We start from the raw sequence: 16,661 nt of genomic DNA, 5'->3' as shown, positions 1-16,661 counted from the left end.
CAAAAGACTTAATATAGATGCAATAGTTTTAATTTCTTAATTACGATAATAAAAGCTTTCTTGATTAGAAATGTCAACAAAATACTCTATATGTGTATAGAATATATTTGATTTAATTTGCGAAATAGTTACGGTAAATTGCGCGCTACAAAAAAGTTAGACCTAGTACTAATTCTGATAATAAAACGCTTACTATATAATATTATGTACTAATGTAATATTAATATTATATAGTAAATATGTTTCTTATGACTATTAAATAAATTCAAGTTTCTCGATCGTTAATTTAACGTTTTTTTTTTTAATGTGAAATCTAAAGTCTTGAAACACTTTTTTCATTTTCATAGCCTGGTTGTTCAGCCTTGACATCTTCATCTTCGTTATCATCTTACAGCATTTGGGCTTCAATGCTTCCGTAGCTCTTAATGCGTGCTAGCTTTGTATGTTTGTGTTGAAGGAAGCTAAAGTTGTTAATGAGTGCTGGATTAGGGACATCTCCGGGTCAGGAGGTGATTCTGAGACCCATATTTTATTGTATATATTTTTTATTTTCGACAAAGTCTACCTTAAAGTTCATTTAATGGCTACCACAAAATATTTTGAGATAATCTCCATAATCAACGGCTTTCGATTCTCCGGCATTTCAATCCGTATGCTTAGTTGATAGTAGCCCAACGGGTGAAAGTGGGGCATAATCTTGGGATTGATCACGTTCCTCAGAAAGTAAACGTTCGCTCTGATCGGGCACTCAAATAATGTGTTGTTCGCGACTAAAGCTCGATAGACCTGGGATAGAAATTGGCTCATCATCTGGTTTTGCAAGAATTGACAGCCGTTTAATTTGTCAATTTTGTACATAATCCGTTTGGACTTTACGGTACTGAGGGTAATACTGATTGTGAAGGACGTAGCCGGTTTGACTACACGGAAGGTATAAAGGAATTTTTCATTGGGCACTTTTCTAAAATATTCCACAAAGTCATGATCAGAACTGGTTTGTACTGATTGTATGACAAACTTTCGATTGACTGGCGCTGGCACCTGATGATAAATGATAATTCAGAAATAACATACTGGCGCTACTTTGGCAAAGCTTACCACGTTTTTTATATCTACTGCAAGGGTCACGCCTATCGTTAGAAAAAACACTAGAATCGGACGCATCGTAAGCAAAGTGCTAACTGAAGAGCTTGCTGTGACAATTAAAACTGTTTAAATATTGGCCAGGCCTCAATGGCTGCCCTGAATGAACGTGTAAATAACTAAACTGTTTATAGAGTAATAAAGAGATAAATGTCGTTATGGACCATTAGCTGCCGACCACAAGTGATTGTCGTTTCATATGGTTGTGTGAGTAACAAATATTTTTATGCCTACAGCATTCCGAAAAGAAACAACAGCATAAAATAATATAATTGGGACGCACTGTACAGCTTCAAATAAAAAAGCTATTATTGATAAATGAATGCGATTAGCCTGTTTATTGACTAAACAAGTGTTCTCCTAAAATAGGATTATAATTGGGGGCGAGAACTAAAAGTGTTATTTGATCGAATGTCGGAGCTAAAGCTTAAAGTGGGTTCAATTTATTTTCGGGTCCTTTGCCTTTGCCAAAATTTGTTAGAGTGAACTCTATGAGTTTGAATATGTCCCTTCAAGAGGTCGCTCGGTTTTTGGCAGCGGCGAGTGGCCCAAAGTGCCAAGGCTCTGTAATGTCTGTAATGCCACCTGACAATGTTTAATGATGATGGAGTAAGTGCAGCAGCCACTACATATTCATTGCCATAACGCTACGGCAGCAGACGCAGTGCCCGTTCTGTGGCTGCTGTTGTTGTGGGTGCTGTTGGTGGTGCCGTTGGCTAGATGGAGCCAGTCAACCAACCACCTGGGAACCAACCTCCTGGCTAACAAACAATCTAACATTCCAAGAGAAACCCAGTGCTGCAGTGCTGAGTGTGGAGCCGTCGTAGCGTCAGAGCGTGTTGGCGTTGTGGCGTGGGGGTGTGGCATTGGCGGCTGCTATCGCACACAGGGAAAACTCAATGAGTCAATGACTTTCTGGTGTCGTTCGCTGATGCGCGTCGCGGCTTCGTTGTCATTAGTAACAACACCGACACGCACTCTCTGACAGGTACACACACGCACACGTTCACACATACACACATACACGTGTACAGACACATGTTCAGCTACCTATACACGTTCAGTTCTTGGCTAGGGCTGCTGTACATTCTGGGTTGGTCGCTGTGGGAAATGCGAGCGGGTCCGACAATAAATTTGGCAAACAAACACGTTTTGGCTTATGTTTTATTGGTGTTCGTGTTGCTGTTGCTGTTGTTGTCGTTGCGGCTGATGTTTTGCTGCTGTCCTTGGCGTACCTAATGTGTGTCAACGGCAGGCGAGGCTGTTGTGCTGCGGCTTTCGTTTTTTTGGTTTCTGCTTTTTTTCTCATTTCTGATTGTGATGCGGACTCTTATTGTGAAGCTTTTTACGCATTCACGCGCCCAAATTGGCCAGCAGAATGTGTTGAATACACAAACAAATTATGTGCCTTGCTTACATGCTTTTAGGCTAAAGTAATTATCATTTTTTGGCAGCCAACAACATTTGGCAGACATTTGCTATGGTTTTTTCTGCTGCTCCTCACTACACGGCGTTTCCCTCGATGCTCATTAGCCGCATCCCGTGCTAAATCAGGCCATATTTATGCGCAGGCCCTGACGCTGTAAGTGTTAAATTGTTTGTTCGTAATGCCAAGTAAATTGTGCAAACAATTTAAAGGCTCCGATTTGGGAGTTGCTCTGATTTAATCAAATGCTATTGCATTATAGATATTTTATTATATTTAAATTTTATTTTTTATTTTCTATTTTTTTATTTTATTTTAGTTTAAAAAAAAAAAATTCTTTTTGTTTTAATTTATATCATTTTACTTAATGTTTTTTATTTTACCTTATTTATAGCTGTGTTGCACCAAGTGACATTTTATTCACGCCAATGATTATGCGAGATCAAACATGAGAGGTTTCTTACAGTAATTAAAGAATTTCCATTGCTCTGGCAGGGGGTTCGGTGTTTGACCGATACTTCTAGCAGCCCGGTTGACCACCCAGTGTAAACACAGCTGTTTTGATGCCCCCACTCACGGCTGCCTTCTGTCCGAGTCGCATTCGTGCCTAACCACAGACAACAAGGCGGAGGGGCGCATGCGCCGAGCCGCCGAGTTTGCAGTGCTGCCAACTGCACTGCAAGGCGGAAGCACCATGGCAGAGGCCGGAGCAGCGCTTCGCTCAAGTCAGTTGCTTTTCGAGGCTCGTAGGATACGCACGGCTCTGGCGGTTCATAAAATGCGGAAACTGAGTGTACACTGAGTGCTGTAAGTGAGTGCTGTGCTGGGCTTTGAGTGCGAGCGGTTCGAGTACGAGTGCGAGTGCGAGTGCGAGTGCGAGTGCGAGTTCAAGTGGCATGTGTGGTGAATTCGCATAGTCGAAGAGCGCGCCAAAGAGAGTACAGAATCCGAGTATCTGAGAAACGCAACGAAGAGCTTGACTCGCTGTGTGGTGGCAAAGGCATCGCAGTCAATGCGAATCTTTGCACGCGTGCAGTTGCCTGGACAGGATTGTTGAGTGAGGTTGTGAGTGCGCGCTTGTGCTCGGAGTGTGCCGGCTATCAAAGAAAATCGCCAGCATCATAAAATCAACAAATCATCAGCACTTAGTTCTAGCTATCGCTACACAACATTGGTGCCAAACGACAAAGAGAGAGTGTCTAAAATGTAAATTCGTGTGACAGTGCAACTCAATTCGAATCAAAATTGCGTGAGCCGAAATTCAATCTTTGCCAATTCAATAATACGAAAGCCAAAGTAAACCAAACCAAACGAAAACAAAACAAAAACACACGAACCGGAAAGAGAAACGAATAGTGAAACTAAAATCAAAACAGGAAGCCGAAGAGGAAAGCATGTGGATTAGTAGCCGCCTTTTTGTGATTTGTTTGCTGCTCAGGTTTGGTAGGTGCAACTCGTCATGCTTTTTACCCTTCCCCTCTGTCTTAGCCCAGTCTACCCGGATTACTTTGCCGCACCGCTCGGAATGCGCCGCAAAGTATGCTTAGATTTGTGCTTGAGTGTGTGCTTCGAATACTTATCAACAGCTGTCGGCAAATATTTTCCTTTTACGCGCTCCAAAACTTATTATTCTAAAAAGCGCCCAAGCTCATAAGGCTTTTCGGGGATTTAACGGGTTTTGGGCAAACGGCAAAAGCGTGCACCCTTTTAAGCCCTTACGATATTTAATATGCTTTAAAAATATATCAAATTCAAGTAATGCCTAATTAATCCCCATTATTCCAGCCATAGTTTATTCCGTTAAATATATGTACTGCAATTTCAAGACTTTCCCAAATTTGTAAAATCTTATGCTGAGTCTTGAGCCTCGCAGCTACATAAATCATAAGAGCTCGTATGAATACAGAGCTTCTCAGATAGTGCGAGAGAGAGAGAGGGAGAGAGGTGTTAGCATAATTTATGAGCCAGCATTTACTCTACGAACTAAGTGCAAATGATTTGGACCGTTTATGTTACGCCAAGCCCATAAAATGACGGTCATAACAACAAAAACTAAACCAGCCAACGCGCAAACTGCGTATACATAATATGAAATTGCCTTATGATAAAAACCCAGGCGTCAATTTATGCCAAGCAACTTAAGTGGGCGAGTGTGTGTGTGTGTGTGTGTGTGTGTCAGTGTGCCAGTGTGTTTCTGTGTGTGTGTGAGTGGACTAATGAAATGTGTCAGAAACAGAGTCAGAGCACATGATCGAACCACACTAGACCCATCAAATTGTTCACACACACACACAGAGAGAGAAAGAGAGAGAGAGAGAGAGAGAGAGAGAGAGAGAGAGAGAGAGAGTGTGTGTGTCGTACACACACACATAAAGAAGCTTTTGGAAATTTGATATTTTCCAATTTTCATTGCCCGACTGTTTTCATATTTATGATGGCTCTGGCAATAGCAACTGACATACCTATAGATATACCATGAATATATAAATGTAGTATGATTTCGCACTCTAGCCGAGATGCGAGCAAATGAAAAATATGCAAATGAAATTGTTGCTCAATATCTGAAGGGCATACTTCTTTTATTTTCCGTTGTTATTTCATTTTCATGGGGATAAAAATAAACATAAAATCTAATGCGCTACACAAATTCAGCACCGAAAACAACAGGAATTCGATTATGCTAAAAATTCGATGGGGCCTAAGCCAAGCGAACTTAACCCACAAAGTGGTTGGCCCGCAAAACTGTAACAACAAAATTATGAAATATTTGTATTGGCCTCACACGGGCTGTTGCTCTCCCAGATTGATTGTATTTTAAATCCTTTGTGACAAACGCTTTCATTTCGTGTGCGATTAATGATGCACGCCTCGGCTTCCTGTCAAATGGTCTCCGGGGCAGAGGTCTCATCCTATATGCACTGCTGTCGCTTTTCATGTCAAGTTTCAAAATATTATTAATTTCAAAATTAATTTTATTTGCTGCTAAAATTTTATTCAATTTTAAGCGGTGTAAATAACGATGTCAACTTTTTTATGAGTTGCGAATTCGCTTTGGTTTTTCTCGAAAATCAATTTGCGCTATAAACATTTAAAATTTCTCATTCAGCTGCCTTTTTGTTACGGATTTTCTTCTTTGCGTTACTCTGCCTTTGGTTCGTGTGCAAGTCGGCTTTGAGGGGGCTTAAGGCCATCTCTTTGGTTTCCCGTCGCTCCAACATAAAAAGTTATTTACAATTATTATTACTGCTGCCGTTGTTATTAGTGTGCCTGTCTGAATGCGCGTTGGTCTGTAAACGTTTTAAGTTCTTTCAACTTTAGGTCAAAAACAGTATTGAATTGGAAATACGCCCCGCTTTGAGTGTTTGTATGTGTGCGCCTGTGTGTCTGTGTGTTGACGTTTCCTTTGCTTGTTTTAGCGCATAAAAATTGAATTTCCTGTTTTCTGGGTTGAATACGCAGAGGGCACAGCCCATCATTTCCGGTGCTGGTACAACTGGCAGCACTTCTACTGAGCATTCCCGCAGTACTCGCCGCAGAGCTTTAATGCGCATTGGAAACTGTCAGTTTCGAGGCTGTGTGGGAATGCCTCAGGCTGTTTTACGGCTAGGCCTTTATATAGTATGTCTGCAGTATCATAAACAACAGAACTACACTACTTGCACACACGCAAAGCTCACAGGAGAAAGAAATAATTTCAAAAAGTGCCAAAAGGGCATAATCCAGAAAGGAAACACACAGTCTGAGTCGCCTCGCAAAGGCAAAACCAACCCCTCGAGTCGCCAAGTAGATGCGAAACACACTCATATTCCAAATGAAAGTCAGCGGAAAAGCGAGACGAAAAAGCCGAGCGGAAATTCGAAGAAAAGCTTTGAAGGATGCAAAAGGCAACCGCGGCTGCAGCTGCAGTTGCAGTTGCAGCTATGGGAGTGCAACGAACTGTCAGCCAGTTGACAAGTTGTAAAATAGCAGTAGCTTTAATAGCATTATGAATAAATTGAGATAGCTCTGCGGATAGCTCGACGAATGATATATATAAATATATCGAAATTATCAAAATATGTGAGCATAGTAAATGAAATAATCTCGAAGACAGTGGAATACTTATGTACATTCGATGTTTTTATATTTCAAGAGCGAGTTTTGTTGTTCTATGGGAACTGAGTCGCATCACATTCTTTGTGTGTCACACTCAATCCCTGCTGTCTTAAATTGTTTCATGGCTTTGGCACTAAGTCCGCACAGCCCAAATCGAAAATATTCGCGTGAATGTCGAATTCGTCAGTTAAGCCGCAGCAATAAGCCCAAGTTGAGGTGCTAAAAGAATAAGACGAAGCTGCAGCAGAAGCAGAAGTTGGGGAAGAGGAAGACATACTTGGCTCGGTACACGCCATGCAAGGACAGGAAGAGCAGAAGCAGAACAGACGCACAGTAGCGCTCGCGGCGTAGACCCTTTGTTTTCCCAGGAAAGAATAAAAAACCTACAAGTGGATGTATACACACACACTCGCACACACACGCTTTCATACATATACACATCAGCAAACCCGGACACCCATGTGTGTGCGCTTTGCGGCACATGCTCGTAAAATATACCCTTTCTGGCCGAAACAAAAAATATACCGAGTGCCGGGCGTACTCAAGACATACTTGCAATAATTTTATGGCCTGGCAGAGGCTCGTCCTGCTCGCTCCCGTACAGCGGGAGCCATGAAATCAGCGGGGAAAGCTAAATGAAACGAAACGAACACGGGCCGGAGAGACGAGCAGAAAAATGAAACCAGAAAGAAGTAACATAAAAATCCATGATGCCAAGCATAAAACAAAAAGCGACTGGCCAGGCACAGCAACAACAACAACAACAACAGCAAAGGCAACGGCAACAAAAAAATATACAAAAGCAAAAAGAACAAAAACAACTCTAATTGCAGACACAATGACTTGGCGAGGCGGAACAGCCAAGCGAGCGGGGCAGCTGGCGGGGAGAGCAGTGAGAGGCTCCTAGTGCCAGACTTGAACGAGTTGCAAGGATTTGCAGAGCGCCGCAGGGAGAGCCGTTTGGGTGGCACTGACAGCCGAGGCGTATTCATGTGGAATTTGAAGCGAAATGTCAATTTGAGAAGTACACACATAGCTACATAGATATACAACAACAAAAGTATGTATGTGCATGTGTGCATGCGTGTGTGTATGCATGAAAGAGAGAGCAAAGCATGGCGAAGCCATAGACAAAAATGTTATTCTTATTTAAGATAAGGCGCAATCTGTTTGCCAAGCGGCATGCAGGCGGACAAGTACATTGGAACGGACTTAAATGGAAAGCTTGCCAGATGAAATATAAAAGATTTTGAGCACCCCTCCTCCTTGAAGGAGTTCAGTTGAATGCAGGCTAATAGAACTTTGAGAAATGAGAATCGCGCTATGAATATTTGAATGGCTCCACACTTAATTGCCTTTTAAGATATTTGCGATTTATATTTGCTTGAGTTCATCTTAAATATCCAAGTGCCCAATTCGGAATTTACAATTTACATAAGCACATATATTAATAGAGAGCTAATTTATTTTTAAATTTTTTGTTACAGATGCCACGATTAGCGAGCCCTTTGAAACACATTTGCGTGGCCCCGGCTTTGTCATGGAGCCTCCGGGGCGCGTTGAGTTCTCCAATTCGTCCGGCGGCTGGCTGGATTGCTCCGCCTCGGGCAGTCCCCAGCCAACGATCGATTGGGTGCACGCGGATGGCACGGCGGTTACGGAGATTCATGGCGTGCGTCGTGTGCTCCGCAACGGCACGCTCGTGCTAATGCCCTTTGCTGCGGCTGCCTATCATCAGGATATCCATAATACGATATATCGCTGCATTGCCAGCAACTCTGTGGGCCGCATTGTGTCGCGCGACGTCCAAGTGCGGGCGGGTAAGTTTCGAGTCAGCCAAAATGCATCATATACATGTATATGTGTGTGTGGGTTGTGCATATTTTTTGTATTTTCACATTTTTCGTACTTTTGCGGCAGTCGTGGCCCAGGCCTACAAAGTGGATGTGGAGGTATTATCCGCGTCGCGCGGCTGCACAGCCATTTTGCGTTGTGTGGTGCCCACGTTTGTCAAGGAATTGGTACGAGTGGTCTCGTGGGTTCATGAACCCGCTATCTACATCTATCCCTCGCTGCAAGGCGGTAAGTAACGCGGCTGTTCATACTTGTGCAACGTGCAACGTCTGTCTATCTGTCTCGCTGCCTCGCTGTCTGCGTGTCTGCTGCTGACGTGGCTTCAACTGAAGTCGCAGGCGCGTCCTCGGTGCGCGCCTGCATCCTTGTCCCTCTAGCGGCTTACCAAGCCAACAAAGTGCATTGTTTGTTTTCAGTATTTGCCTGCTTAACTACCATCGCTTTGCCTATATACCATAGCGCGTAAGCATGTGTGCTCGTGTGTGTGTCGTGTGGGTGTATGCAAGCATGCGTGTGTGCTATGCCCTATGCTTTGATGCATAATTAACATTGTCCTTTGGCAATTTGAGAAGAGCTTTTAACTTGCCTTAACCCTGCCCCAACAAAGGTGCAATTTTGTGCAGTGATAAGTAGTTAAGCCTTTGGCAAGCGCTTAGCGATGCAGCTTTCTAAGACACAAGTGTCTTGCAGACTTCTTTAAATGCATAACATAGACGACAGCAATTTAATGCAGGCACATCCGCGTACTCAAACATTTCGCATTCTATTTGTACATTTATTATTAAATTACGCTTGAATCATCTTGTTTTCTAATAACTTTTCCTTCACTGCTCCATAAAAACAGGATATATGATTTTTCAAATGTATTATTGCTTAAATATATAGAGATCATTCTTAATTTTCAAAATTTACTCAGTCTATAGAAAATCATACGAATCCATAAAAACTGATTGTTGTTGTTTGTTCTTCTGTTTATTATTGAAGTAAACTGTCAAAAAGCGAGTTCCTGTAAATTTGAACGTATATGTAAATTTTCAACTCATTCATAGGTTTGCTCTTTATGAATCAAAATAAACATTTAAAGATTTGTTAAACGTATTATTATGTGAGAACTAAAAGCTCGTTTATTCAACATATTTTCTAAATCCTTTTAAATGGCTAAACCCACATTGGGTTTCACCTCTCTTAGGTACACCGTTTCTTGTGATATCATTAATTTGATGAATAAATGTAGTATTTTCTCGCCTAAAAATAGTGTTAGTCCTGTTATTCTTTATGGCATTCATGCCAAAGGACATCTTGTACTTATAAATATTAAATTCGTTAAATCAATATGTCTCTTTCCCAATAAAAGTATGCACACTAGTTGCTTTTAATGGAATACCTACTTTGCAAAGACCAGCTTTTCTTATGGATTTGATACAAATTTTCTTTCGTATTAAGCCTTCAAATTTGTTGGTTGTTTGTTTTTCTGACTTGTTTATATTCATATCAGCTATCAACATATATTTTCAAATAAATAGGCAATCCTGATAAAGTATTCAGATACAAAGTATTAAATATCGCCTACTAGGTAGTCTAACAGCTTAGAATTATAAGTATAAACCAAGGGCCGCCACGATTATAACTTTATAAAAACAATAATTTCATGAAAACAAATAAAATTATTTTAATAAAATTATTTTTTAGGTAATTTAAAAAATTTATATTTTTGATTATTAATAATAATTTGTGTGATAAAAATCAAAAATAATTATTACAAATCAGTTTTTATATGAAATCAAATCATAACTCTTATTTTTAGTTTTTATTATAAAATTTAGTTATATTTTTTATTTTTATCATATAAATTATGTTTAATAATTAAAAAGAGGTTTTTTTTTTACAAGAAATTGCAAATATAAATTTATCATTTTTTTTTTTTTTTTTAATTTTCCGTAAGCAAATAATTTTTGTTTGTTTCCTCCTTTCTTCTTGGGATTTTTTTGTAAGCCTTTTTTTTAAATTCATAACTCTTATTTGCTGTCCCTGCTATAAACTTAACAAAGGATGATCTCCTCGATTGATTTACCTTGGTGGTATAGTAGAATAGAAGAGGGGAGAGGTAGAGGTAGAGGAATTTAGCAACATTTTTCTTGGCTCCTTTATCAACAAATATCAAATTGCTTGTGGACCGCGAATGAGTATTACGTAGTCGGCAGCGCCCGACTGCAACAGTCTTACTCTCTTTGTTGTCATCTCTGAATAATTGTCTATTTTCTTTTCTTTTCACAGATGGCAAATTCCATTTGCTGCCAACTGGAGAGCTGCTCATTCACAATCTGCAGGAGAGCGACGAGTCGCAATCCTTCCGCTGTCGCAGCATGCATCGGCTAACCCGTCAGGTTGTTGTCAGCTCGCCCACGCGTTTGCGCATTAATTGTGAGTGACCCAATCACAGCGACCTGCTGCTACACAAAGAGACAGTCCCACACACTGTGCACAGGTGCACCGCACAGGTGCACAGGTGCACAGAGCTAGCAGCAAGACTAACCAATGTCAATCTCTACATCTCATACAGCGCATCGCGGCATCATCTCACCGAGCGTTGTGGAGCACACATCTCATGTGCAGGTTTCGCAGGACGAGGGCGCGGTGCTGCTGTGCGTGGCCCAGGGATGCCCTTCGCCTGAATACAGGTAGGTGGCAGGTGGTATGCGGGAGGTGGCGGGCGGGGCGTAAAATCGATGGCACTGTCAGCCAGCTAGACACATTACAGGTGAAACTTTTGACGTTGACAGCGCTGCCTTTGTGTGAGTTAATTGGAACGCATATACATTCACACCCACACAGAAGGGTGTTGTGTGTGCGAGCGTTTAGGGCTTCCAAGCATATAAATAAAACTGTGGCCGCTGCAACATGGCCAGTGATTGTGTTAAATGTGGCGAGAGAGTTGCCAGCTTGCCATGGAACGCTAATTAAAATATGAAGTTGAGCGTCGTCTACCTTAAAGTTGGACATGAGCTCGAGCACTAGATGCGGCTCTGATGCAGATATGCGTAACGTGCGTCTGTGTGTGAAATGGTAGCGAATGAAATACATGTGCGTACGTGTGTAGTCGTTTAGCTGCTAGAGGTAGGTGTAGGACACATGTGCACACATAATTACGCTTTGATAAGCAGACAAGTAATAAAAAACTTTCGCTGCACGGCAGCCGGCAGCCGGCAGCCGGCAACCTGCAACCGGCAGCCGCCAGATGAGGCAGCTGAGGCAGCGGCTGTAAATTTCCGAGATACAATGCCAGACTGTAAACGCGAAACAAAAGAATCTATGAGGGCAACCAAACCACTGTCAGATAGATGGATAGATTGCTGAGCAGCAAATAAAACTGCAAAAAAAAGCCAGCAGGAAAATAAAACTCTAGCCATTTCATAATTAATAAAGTCGGGAGACAGGCGGGCAGACAGCGACAGACACATTGGCAAATGAGCCAGCCATTGGGATTAATGCAACATTAAACAAAGGAAGAGTAGATAAAACATTCAGACACAGAGGCAGAGAGCAGCATTCGAGTTTATCTGTGTGTGTGTGTGTGTGTGGACGAAGCTTACTTTAATTATTTAAATAGTTGGGTTTAGCTGGGGCTGGAATTTACTATCACATTTCTTGTATGCAGAACAATTCCTTGTTACTCAAGTAAATCCACCTCCAAGCTGAGTCAGTCAGGCCTGATTTATGTAAAACACATAAAATCTATATAAAATCTAACCACATTCATACTCTAATGCTTGTCTCTCTCCTAGCTGGTACACTCAAAACGGAGCTGGACCGCTGCCTGTGCTGAGCGGGCCGCGGGTGCGACTGCTGGGGCCCATACTGGCCATCGAGGCGGTCACTGGCGAGGACTCGGGCGTCTACAAGTGTACGGCCAGCAATGTGGGCGGCGAGGCCAGCGCTGAGTTGCGGCTGACGGTGGCCACGCCCATACAAGTGGAAATCTCGCCGAATGTGCTGAGCGTGCATATGGGAGGCACGGCCGAGTTTCGCTGTCTGGTGACCAGCAACGGCAGCCCCGTGGGCATGCAGAACATCCTGTGGTATAAGGACGGGCGGCAGCTGCCCTCGTCCGGCCGCATCGAGGACACGTTGGTGGTGCCGCGCGTCAGCCGTGAGAATCGCGGCATGTACCAGTGTGTAGTGCGACGGCCCGAGGGCGATACGTTTCAGGCCACTGCCGAGCTGCAGCTGGGCGGTAAGTAGCGTGGCCGAGAAGCGGCAACAGCCGCCGAGTAATTGCAGCTAAAATATTTATATGAATATCCGCAACCACACTGGCCTTGCAGATGCGCCTCCCGTGCTACTCTACAGCTTCATCGAGCAGACGCTGCAGCCGGGACCCGCTGTTAGTCTCAAATGCTCCGCAGCCGGCAATCCATCCCCGCAAATTTCATGGACACTGGACGGATTTCCTCTGCCATCAAACGGAAGGTAATTGAACTTGTTGAAAACGGGCTCTGCCTAGTGCGCTGTCGGTGGGTGGAGCTCGACTATTGCCAACTCAAAAAAAAAAAAAAAAAAAAAAAAAAAAAAACAGAAAAACTGAAAAAGGAAAAATGAACAGAAACAGAAAAATGCGGCGGAAGCTGCATTTATTGCGCTGGTTGTATATATTTTTCTCTTTTTGCATTTTTTTTTTTTTAGCATTTGGCTTTTAAAACATCGCACGTATAGAAAGTTCTGTCGGTTGTCGACGCCAACGTCGACGGCGACTGCCAGTAGGCGTGCCTAGTGAGTGCGCGGGTCGGCGCCGGCTTCAACGTTCATTCACTCTTTGGAGGGGCACAGCCTTTGGCAACGGTCTAAAGACTTTGCACAGCCCACTCTTGTGTCTGGCCAAGGTTCTGGCTTTGGCTCTCTATTTGTTAATTAAGGCTCGGCAAGTGTGTTGTTTGCCTTACGCATTTAATTACATTTTTAGTCTGGCCCAGAGCCAACATCCAATAGAACTTGCCAATTGCCAACTGGCGACTGGCAACTGGCAAATGTTAAATGGCAACTGCTTATTAAATTCCCAGTGGCTCTTTAATGACATTGACATTTGCATTCAACGGTCAAGCGCTCCAAGTAGTTGCCTTTATTTGCCACAAACAAATAAAATGCAACAGCACATCGATTGATTGGCTGCCTCTACTGCAGCTTTCACTCCCATTCCCATCCTCATTCCCATTCCCATCCCCATTCTCTTGGCCTGGCTTTGATGGCGCTGCTTTGACATTGTCACTGACATTTCATTTGATTTTTACTACGGCACACTCCTCTCTTCTCCGCACTTCATTTTCAGTTTGTTGGCAGCTGCCACTAATTGTTTGAGTTACGTCTGTAATGATTTGCAAGTCAAAGTTGGTCCGTTGTTGACTTCTGTTGTTGATTAAAAATGGCCCCAGTTCGTTTTATTAACATTGACTTTGTCGCTCATTTAGTTCGTCTGTTTGCTGTCCAATAAAAAATAAAAAATCATAGCTGCGCTTCAGCTCCCAACTGCACTCTGTCGCAGCTGCTGTTTTTAATTAAAACTAATGTCATCTGCTGGCCAAAGAGCTCGTTGAACGTTACAAATTGTTGCATAAATAGTTATATACACATACACAAATAACCAGAAACTCCTCCTGTTTTCCCCCTATTTTGATGATATCACATCTGTGTTAGCATTTCACCTATTCAATTCTCGCTTAAGATTGACTTGAGTAAATTCTTTTTGTTTGAGTATTTCATTTGGCAAAGAACGAATGCTGGCAACCTGACAGTTATTGAAGGAATTGTTCTCATCAGGCGCATCTGTCACTCTTCAGCTGCATATCGTGCGCTGGCTGAGCTTCAAAATAATCAAAAACATTATTCATGTAAGGAGCTTGGGACTTTGCCATGAATATGTTTTATTCAAGGGCTGAGCTCTTTCTCGTTGAGCTTCATTTGAATATGTCCAGCACTTTTTGAGGAGTTTGGCCGACCACAGGGCACAAATTGATTACAAGTATTTTCGAGTGGGCAGTGCTAAAGTTTGCCCAGAAGTTGCCGACACTCTGGGTGCTGTCGGCGCCCTTGGCTTCAATTTAAAAGTTATTTAAGCAACACAATTTTGACAAATAATGCCATTAGGCATTATACTCCTCCAGCCCACATTGAAGGCGCTGGGGCAACCTAATTTCAACTGCAGACATTCCGCTGGTAACGCCGCTTGTCGCTTGCTGTAATTGCCGAGTTTTAAGTGGTTTACATTATTCGGCTTAAAGGTATATCAACTCGGTAACTGTATTTATTTAATACACACGCAGACAGCCAGCCAGACAGTCGAGCAAACAGGCTGACAGACAGAGAGTTTGGCAAGAAGACGGACAGACAGACAGACAGACAGCCAGGCAGGCAGCAGGCAATGCGGGGGCTCTGCGAGCAGGAGCCGAGCTAAAGCTGACGCCTTGGGGCGGAAATTAAATGATTGCGCGCACGAGGTAACGCAACACTCAAACGCTCATTTTACGCCATTTGGAGAAGTTTGTCTGAGGCATGTAGCATGTAGCATGTGGCATGTGGCATGTGGCAGCAGTGAAGGCGTCGCCGCTTACTGGCTCGGCATGTGTGTGCGCATGCTGTGCTGCGCTCGTCTACAGCTGCAGGCTGTCTGGAGAGAGTGTGTGTAATTTTGGCTTGAATAATTCAGCGTTAAGTGCGCCCCAAATAGAAAGTTGTGCATAAGTTTATATAAATAAGCAGAGCATTTGCCTATAGCCAGGGTCATTCACTGCAGCTTCAGCTCTTAAATACATTCCAGTCAAGCGCAATTGAGAATGACCGACTGCATAATACCCGTTCACGGTCCGAAATATACTCGTTATTTGTTGGCTTATATGTGGATAAAATGGATAAAATGTGCAATATTCGATATATAGATTATTTTAATATCGGTAAAATGTTTAGCAATTTCCCCACGATTTATGTCCTTATCTGTCCTTATTCCCTTTATTGCGTTACTTACAATCGTTTCAATTTGAATTAATTTTTTTAGCATTTTGTATACAATTCTAATACAATTTTTATACAATTCTAATAATTTCATATAATTGTGATAATATTATTTAATTTTCATGAGTCAATGCCAATACACTCATTTCACTTAGCCAGTTCGTGTAGCTTGTACAATTCTGCTAGGAAGTAATCATAGATTTTACATGCCTAAATATTGACTTAAGTTCTTTGTATTTGGAGTACGTGCTCTACGTATACATTCATCAGATTACTTGAAAATATTTTAGGAACTCACTTCACTTAAATAACAAAAGAGTTAATTAAATACTTGCCCTAAATAAATGTACATATGTAAATATTAAGTAAACACATTGTAAGTAAACACAGAAAACAATCTTCTTCATTTCACCGGTTATGCTTAGCCCTTTGTCAATGCTCTGAAGTTGTTAGCTTAATTTCTCCTAATCGACTTTATTTAAATTGCATCAAGTATTGAATTACATTAGGGGTCTAATAAGTGTCCTCTTGAGAAATTTGCTATCTGTAAAACTTATAAGCGCTCTCATATAATCCATTTAACCGTCAACGAGTTGCAGTGTGCCACGTGGAATCTCGGTTCAGACAAATTGAAATTCATAATTTTGTAAGTTTGCAGACAAAGTTTTTCACTTCGCACTGAATCTTAAGTTGTTGCAACAACTACTTTTATTTTTGTCGAAATTAAGCCACCTAAAAGCTTGTACAGGAGACACACTCACACTCACACTCACACACACACACACACACATAGCCAAACACCCACACACGCGGATTTACACAACAATCAACTAAAACAGCATACAAAAGCTGCGCCAACTATTAGGTTTATTTTGTTGCAACCAAAGCGCTTTATGCCACAGCCAATCCCGTCCCCCGCCCCTGCCAGTTGCCCCTTCCCCTACCCGTTGCCGACTTATAAACTCAACCAGACATCTCACACACTCGCTTCCGCTTAAAGTTTCGTAATGGCGTTTAAGCTGCCACTCCATGGCTGGATGATGCGGGGCCACTTTCGTTCTGCCATCTGCGGATGTGTGCAACTTGCAACTTTGTTGCAATTTTGTCCCGGCATTGTTTCAATGCGCTCAATTGTTGCAGCTGGCTG

General features: G+C 42.3%; 1 protein-coding gene across 9 annotated transcripts in view; it reads left to right on the top strand.

Annotated features, from left to right (window-relative positions):
* Positions 1 to 3,297: 3,297 nt before the first annotated feature.
* Positions 3,298 to 16,661, top strand: part of Dscam2 (Down syndrome cell adhesion molecule 2) — a 30,629-nt gene continuing 17,265 nt past the window's right edge. For all 9 annotated transcript variants that reach the window (XM_089260397.1, XM_089260392.1, XM_089260391.1 and 6 more), the window contains exons 1-7: positions 3,298 to 4,012; positions 8,152 to 8,484; positions 8,585 to 8,746; positions 10,793 to 10,939; positions 11,079 to 11,196; positions 12,301 to 12,749; positions 12,841 to 12,985. In XM_089260397.1, the coding sequence (XP_089116523.1) occupies positions 3,964 to 4,012; positions 8,152 to 8,484; positions 8,585 to 8,746; positions 10,793 to 10,939; positions 11,079 to 11,196; positions 12,301 to 12,749; positions 12,841 to 12,985 (1,403 nt within the window). In that variant the 5' untranslated portion in view covers positions 3,298 to 3,963. The remainder of the gene's footprint in view (positions 4,013 to 8,151; positions 8,485 to 8,584; positions 8,747 to 10,792; positions 10,940 to 11,078; positions 11,197 to 12,300; positions 12,750 to 12,840; positions 12,986 to 16,661) is intronic.

Source organism: Drosophila navojoa, chromosome 4 (genome assembly GCF_054131105.1).
Source record: "Drosophila navojoa isolate 15081-1374.11 chromosome 4, UAZ_NAV_1.0, whole genome shotgun sequence".
NCBI classification, from domain to species: domain Eukaryota; kingdom Metazoa; phylum Arthropoda; class Insecta; order Diptera; family Drosophilidae; genus Drosophila; species Drosophila navojoa.
The sequence above is the reverse complement of the archived record's forward strand: the minus strand, read 5'-3'. Positions and strand labels throughout refer to the sequence as shown.